The following is a 7,745-nucleotide window of genomic DNA, read 5'->3' on the forward strand; positions in this document are numbered from 1 at the left end:
TGCATCTTGAAGGAAACTTCCCTATTCCCATGACAAAGGTGGGCTTATAGCCCCACATTTATGGAAGTAGCCCTTATAATTTCAATCCAGAAGAAAACTTGGTTTTCTAAAAGCTCATCTTGGGTAATTTTTTTAACGGGATTTCTGACTTTCTTTTATGCACAAATTAGCTTATCTAAGGTTTCTGCTAGCCCCACCCAGGGAATTAAAAAAAAAAAAAAGAAAGCCTACCAGAGTGCTAAACAGCAATCATTTGTTTGTTCACAAAAGATTTATGCACCATGTAGTGCACCTTATGCACCATGTAGTGCACTAGGTGCTGGAGATGCAGAAGTGAATATAAAAAAACCCTTACCATCAAAAATTAGATGGCAATCCAGTTGGAAAAAAACTGACACATAAACATATAACCATAGTGAAATCTGGAAGTGATATGATGAAGTTTGTTCAGAAAATATAAAAGCCAGTCACCCAGTTTCTCTTGGGTTAAAACCCAAAGCCAAGAACCTGATTAAAGTACTGGAATCCTTAGAAATCTTTTAAGAAAATAAAAAATAATAGTCACAAATTCTGTATAATAGTAGTTCTGATAGCTGTGATAGTATGAAAAGAGATCTCTTCATTTCACATCAAACTCAAGTTAGAAATTCATCGTGTCTTATATTAATATGTCAGTAATAATCTCTATCAATTAATAAAAGTGTCTCTGTCCCCAGAAAAATAACTGGGGACAGCCAGTGTACCCGCTGCACTCTGCTATTGGACAAGACCAAAGACAATTATTTTTATACAAAAGACAAATTAATAAAATTGTTCTCTGACCTTCTACAACTATGGCTTAGAAATGAAGACCATGCCACCACCAACCAATATAGATGGGGCCTAAACAACCCCAAAGTAGAGTTATGAACTTCCAGCCAGAAGCAGAGACAAATACTGCCCTGCAAAGTCAGCAGTGAGAGCTGGTGTTCCTTCCACCCGGGTTTGATCACCTGGCATAAACAGGCAGGCATCATATCTACCAGCAAAAGCTCCATTATTATTGCCCAAGAACTGTAAAGAATGCTCTATCCTACACAACAAGAGTATTAAAAAGAAAATGTCAATAGAGAAAATAGGAACAATCTACAAATTAATAAACTGGAAAATATCATGCTATTGCAGCTGGGTTAGTCAGCATAAATGAGGTAAGAAACCCCAGAGACACCTCCTGAGGCACTGTTCTGTCTTCCAGAGTTATTTTCTCAGTCTTATGCCCTGCTTTCCACAGTCCACTGAATCTGCTGACTAATGAGAGCATCAGGACCTCTGGACAATCAAAAATGGCTTCAGAATAAAGAAACTATGAATCTTTAGAAAATATTCAGTTTGGAGTAATTACAGAAGAAAACAACGTGCAGAAAGATGCTAAAAAGCATACTGTCATTAAGCAAAAGGAAAAAAAAGCCAGAAATAGTGTCTTACCAAACAAATAAAAACATTGCAACTGTCAACACCCGTCTAGGAATGCTCAGTAAACACCAATCCATTAATAAATAAATTATTTATATTTATATATAATAAATAAAACATTTATCCATTAATAAATAAATTAATAAAATAAACTTTTTAATTCTATTTTTACGAAATTGTGAGATTAAAACCCTATGGTAAATGACATGAAATAGAAATATATTCTTAGGTTATCATCTTTAAACCATTATAAACACAGAGACTGAGGGTAATAATGAGTAAATCTATACAAATCTATGCACACAGTGTTGGAGCAACAGTTTTTACAAAAACAAATATTCCAAACAAATCATAAAATTAAGCTTTTGGTAAAAAGTTACAGCTAATGGACTAAACTAAAAACATATTACAGTAAATGGTGTGAAAGTGATTTTATGAACTAATAGACCTAACATTTTAAATGGAGTTCAAATTGAGTTTATCTTAAATTTTATGAGTCATTAAACCATGTGGCATTTTATATCTTCTGATATTAGCTTGAACTCTGAAAATTAGAGTTTAAAAATCTGAAAACTTGGGATATAATGTGAATGTGTCATTTGAGGGGGAAATAACTGTTTTTATTCCTGTAGATATTAGAAGAGATTTGCCAGAAAAATAACTGGGGACAGCCAGTGTACCAGCTGCACTCTGCCATTGGACAAGACCAAAGACAACTATTCTTATACAAAATAACCATTCCTGCTCTAGCCAGCCAGAATCCTGCAATGTGCGTAACTTCTCCAAATTCCTTACCATTTTAGAGCAGGATATGCTTGTAAATTAAATGCACTTAGTCACCATCTAAACAAGATACTGAAGTCTACTACCTACTCATTTGTCATTAAATGTAAGCATTGAGATGTATAGTTGGGATGTGCCAGCCATGAAGCTGGCATATAAAGGCCCCCAAATTTCATATACACAACGAAGGTTGTGTAGTATCACCAACCATTGGAAAACAGTCAGTAGTGTAAAATGTAATAGAAATAAAACCTATAGCCCATTCTTGGCTGGGCGTGGTGGCTCATGCCTATACTCCCAGCACTTTGGGAGGCTGAGGCAGGTAGATCACTTGAGGTCAGGAGGTTGAGACCAGCCTGGCCAACGTGGTGAAACCCCATCTCTACTAAAAATACAAAAATTAGCCGGGTGTGGTGGCAGGCGCCTGTAGTCGTAGTTACTCGGGAGGCTGAGACAGGAAAATCACTTGAACCTGGGAGGTGGAGGTTGCTGAGATCGTGCCACTGCACTCCAACCTGGGCAATAGAGTGAGACTCCATTTCAAACAAACAAAGCTATAGCCCATTATTTCATCTGTGCAATGTTTAAGTTGAAGCATATGAAATTACCATTTTTATACATAATAAGACAATGGCCCATCATTTAATTTTGGACCAAATATATGACCTCTCTGTTAGTGGATATCACCTCCTGAATTTTACCATGAGCCTGCATTTCTATATCTTTTAGAAACAATTTGTTTCACTTGTGCTTTAGAAAAGGCATGTAGTGAATTATTTGTATGTCCCAGGAATGTCATAAACCACTGATGTTCTAGATGAATTTGTAAATATTCCTATATGCAACCTATATTTAGAAGCTTTAATAGCAAACAGAATGTAAAACACCCACTCAAAAAACCACCATCCAGTCATTTTACAAAACTGATAGTGCCTTAGGTTTTCACCTGACTCAGTTGTACCAGTTTAAAAATGCCTAACCTGACTGATTTGCTTTCCAGCCACCCTTTCACACCTCCGAAGCTGAGTGCCTATGTGGATGAAGCAAAGACGTACGCAGCCGAATACACCCTGCAGACCCTGGGCATCCCCACTGATGGAGGCGATGCTGGCACCATGGCTACTGCTGCTACTGCTTTCCCAGGTATGGGAAAATTGTGCCAGAAATGGCGCCCTGCAGAGAGTATTTGGGAAACCCTTTTTTGGTACCACTGAATCATAGAAATGTTTGTGTACCCCACTTACAGCAATCTGACTTGCCCCACCTTGGGACCGAAAGGAGTTTCCCAAATGAGTGACTCATTAAAACACAAGGCAAGAAAATCAAGCTGGGCAACAGAGTGGGTTCTGGTCTCGGCTCAGTTTTAAACTGCTGTGTGATCTTGAGTGAGTCAGTCTCTCTGAGTCTGGTTTGTTTTGGTTTTTACTTTTAGTATTAGAGTTTGAAACTACCTATAGATACATGATGTTTATTGGAGCTCTTACTGTGTGCTAGGCACTCACCTAAATGGTCAGGAAACATTATAATATATTAGTAATGCTCATGATACCACCAAGAGTTAGGTTCCATCAGCAAGTCTAGTACACAAATGAAGAGCCCACGTATGAAAAGATTAAGTAATTTGGCCAATGGCAATTAGCTTTTCAGCAATTTTTTCTCCCTCTCCAATCTTCAATCTACTTTTATTAATTTGATTCCAAAAATTGTGTGTGTGAGAGTGAGAGACAGACAGAGATCCTTTCAATATGTGAATAATCAGGACTCAACTCATTTGTTCTATAATTTTGGTCTGGGGCATATGCTGATTGCTTAAAGCAAAGCCTATCTGTGGATCAACAATGCATTCAGAGGTCACATGTTAAAAGATTTGTCCCCATTTATTATGTACCCACAACAAATGGTAATAATTAAAAATGAATCCTTTAGAGACTGAAGGGGACCAGGAAGAAAGTTGTTTAGGAAATTTTTTCTCAGGTGAAAATTTTTATCCTTTTTTTTTTTTTTAGTAAAAGATTATTTCTATTGAAGAAATCTATCATTTTGACTTGTCATTGTGTCAGCACGTTCCACATAAGTCCAAATTAGAGCTCTAAGTATACCTAGAAACATAACATTCTTATCGATTAATTAATTCATATATTGGTCATGTGTAGGTGTGAGAAATTTTATATTCCTCACACCCACTACACCTGGGGCTCATTCTCAGCATTTTGTTTTGTTTTGTTTTGTTTTCTCAAAAGTTGTGAATATATCCTCCATTCTGGTCAGTGAGGCTAACACTAATGATGTTTCACATCTGAAAGTGACCTCAATTCTGGCTTTGTTTCTCTGTAAGAACATGGAGACGCTCTGTGGTGAGTCCCTCGGAGGTTACCAAGGTAACAGCTGACACTGCAGAGGGCAAGGTCCTTCCTGGGCAGTGCAGGGCCAGCAGCCGGTGCTTGCTTTCCACATAACAGGGTGTTTACATGTCCATGTACTCAGGATGCCTGTCAGGGCTTCTCAGTTCTTAGAGAAAGTTGAGCCCCTGTCTTGCAGAAAGCTGCACCCCAAAGACACCTAACAAATGTACTATTAAACTAATGAGCCACTGTCAGAAGAATTTCAAAGTTTGTTTTCACATTGGAAAGGATTTGCTTTTACCCAACAATGTTTTATCTTATTCTCACTTGTATTGGCTTCTGTGAAAAGTTAAAAATATTTGGGGTATGAGTGTTGTCTGGGGAATGCCTAAGAATCTGAGAGCCTCTCTTATAACTTTGCTGTGGAGTCAAGCAAAGAATAATAGTCTCCAAGGAAAGAATCGGTTTGAAACCCAAACACCCTGGCACTTAACAAACTGACCAAGTTGAAAAAGAAAATTCAAAATCCCTGAAGGTAAAATCTGTGCCACAAACACATGCATGCATGTGTGCACATGCTCACACAATTATATTACTCACTTAGTTTAGAAATACTGTTTCCAAACTTACGGAAGTAACTGTTAACACATGTCTCCTATCCTTGGAAAATGGACCAAACATCTCTAGTGCATTAATCAGCATTACTGACCAAAGTGAATGCGCCAAGAGTGGATTCAATTTTTGTTCAAAATAATCCAACCAGCTTCCTGCCACCACTTTCTGAGAAGCCACCAGAAAAAAATCAATGTGTCTGGGGTTGGGCAGGCTTCTACCGCACATAAACCAAATGAGGTTTAAAACAACGATGAAAAACAGGTGTCCATTTGTACTTAAGTATACTTCTCTCTTTCTCTTGTTATCTTTTACAATTTCTGGATCATCTCAGAAATACTCAGGTTTTTAGACTAAAACAACACAGAAAAATAATGCTTTAGATAGTAGCTAATATGCTCTCTTCTTCAAAAGTGAATGTTCATCCACTAGACATAATGCTAACATGAAAGCACATAGATTAGTTTTTTAATTCTTGGATACTTTGGCTCTCTGAGGGGGAGAACCAGCATCAAGGCCTCTGAATACACCAAGCACAGACTTGATGAGGGGCTTGGGAGGTACGAAGGTGCTTCTGCCATTCATAGTTAGATCTAAATATGGACAGGTTAGGCATTTGCTTTTAAGGTATTATGGAGAAGTACACTTAACCTTTACAGTATTTCTCCTACTGATCTCCCAGTCTCTACACATCTTCTCGGGTAAAGGCAAATGTTTCAAATGTTTCATTTAGGCAGGTGTGGGGTTGCAGGAGAACCGGTCCCACAGAGCCCCACCTCCCCACATACCATGCCCGGCCAGCCCCTCAGTCACCTTTTCTCATTTATAAATTTGGAAAGCTTCAAAAAGTTATAAATCACAAGCTTTAATCAACTCAGTATCCTGTTAAGTTTCTCTTTCTTGGGCCCTATCCCAAGTATCTTTAATTCTCTTAAGTATGAAGTGATTCTGACACAGGTGGGAACATTGTCCTAGGACTTTTTGAATGTGATTGAAAATTACTGAGTCCACATATTGTGTCCTTAAGGGCACTTTTAAAAACATACATATTAACTTTTAGCTTTAAGTAATATATTAAAAGTTCGTATGTCTAAAAGAAGACAAATAAGCCAAAAGGGAGCAAATGTGAATTCCTTTCATGAAGTTTTCTCTGCCTCTTCCTCCAGGATATGCTGTCCCTAATGCAACTGCACCTGTGTCTGCTGCCCAGCTCAAGCAAGCAGTAACCCTTGGACAAGACTTAGCAGCATATACAACCTATGAGGTCTACCCAACTTTTGCAGTGACTGCTCGAGGGGATGGATATGGCGCCTTCTGAAGATACTTTTTTAAATTTAAGAATAAGACACACAAAACTCTATTAAAAAAAAAACTCTAACTCGGTCCCCCAATGATCATAAATAATATCTTTCCTAAAGAAATGCCTTTCCAGAGACAGTATAGCTTATATCAATTGTAGAATTGTGAAGAAAGTTCATGACTGTAAAATCGGAAGAACGTAAGAACGTTATTCTGAAATGAAATCAAATGTTAAAGAGCATTTTGTTTAACAGAAAGCTGGAGAGCCACTGCCCCAAAAGTTGTTCTTCCAATGTTCCTGAGTGTTTGGGGAGCATGTTTACAAATCCTGCCAGGGTGGAGAGAGATCTTTTAGCTGGCAAGAGTTGGGAGGGACAGAGCAGACCTGGGCAGTCAGTTAACAATCAAGGGAAGCCAAGTAAACTCCAGAGTCTTACCTCTGGCTCACAGCTGCTTTTGTGATACACAAAGTCACAAAGAGGAAAAGGGAAGGGAGGAGGCTGCTTTTCAAAATGCATGCACCATGGCTCACTGTGTGGGGCGTGATTGCAGGGCTGAGCCCATGAGAGACTAGCCAAGATTTTGTGGGTTCAATTTCTCTTCAGCCTGAAAATTCCATTCAGTCCATTTGTCACAGATCAGGATCTTCCCGTCCCCTGCAGCCCATGGGGACTTCCTAGAAATAGATATGATATGTTGTAGATATGGTCGAAACAAATACAGGCTCCATTGTTTATTCAGCTCATTAGTCCACACCTATTTTTCCCTAGATCTCCTACCTTTTCCAATAATCATGCCAACATGAAATGACCTTTTCCAATTTAAAATTTTTTGACTTGTTCATAGTGATTGATTTTCGTCATCTCAGACTCATTTTTCTCCTACCTAATATCATAAAAAAGTAAATCAGATATACAGAATATCATTTATGATACTTCTTCCTTTCAGCAAATTGACTGAAAAGTCATTTTAAAGAGAGAAGTGCAGATTTGCTCTCATCTCTTTGATATTGTTGCAATATCACGAACTAGCAATCAGAGACAGTTATATTAACTTGGGGTTAGCTTTGAATTATCTAACCCATTTATTTTAAATCTGCCAGGAAATCCTCTAACTTTCCTTCCTTTCTGTTTCAATAAGTATCAGGCGGCTTCACCATACCTGAGTCCTTTTGTCTTGAAGCTGCCACAGAAAAATCTTACATCAATCATTGCTGATTAGAAACTGTTTCAGACAATCAGCATGGGTGTTATTTAC

The 7,745-nt window shown here is 38.1% G+C and overlaps 1 protein-coding gene across 3 annotated transcripts in view; it reads left to right on the forward strand.

The window, feature by feature from the left end:
• The window catches only part of A1CF (APOBEC1 complementation factor), a 78,912-nt gene extending 72,254 nt beyond the window's left edge, over positions 1–6,658 (forward strand). For all 3 annotated transcript variants that reach the window (XM_033215344.1, XM_033215354.1, XM_033215360.1), the window contains 3 exons: positions 2,085–2,221; positions 3,236–3,378; positions 6,356–6,658. In XM_033215344.1, the coding sequence (XP_033071235.1) occupies positions 2,085–2,221; positions 3,236–3,378; positions 6,356–6,507 (432 nt within the window). In that variant the 3' untranslated portion in view covers positions 6,508–6,658. The remainder of the gene's footprint in view (positions 1–2,084; positions 2,222–3,235; positions 3,379–6,355) is intronic.
• Positions 6,659–7,745: the final 1,087 nt, after the last annotated feature.

The sequence above is a fragment of the Trachypithecus francoisi genome, unplaced genomic scaffold (genome assembly GCF_009764315.1).
Source record: "Trachypithecus francoisi isolate TF-2019V2 unplaced genomic scaffold, Tfra_2.0 Contig00586, whole genome shotgun sequence".
In the NCBI taxonomy this organism is placed as follows: domain Eukaryota; kingdom Metazoa; phylum Chordata; class Mammalia; order Primates; family Cercopithecidae; genus Trachypithecus; species Trachypithecus francoisi.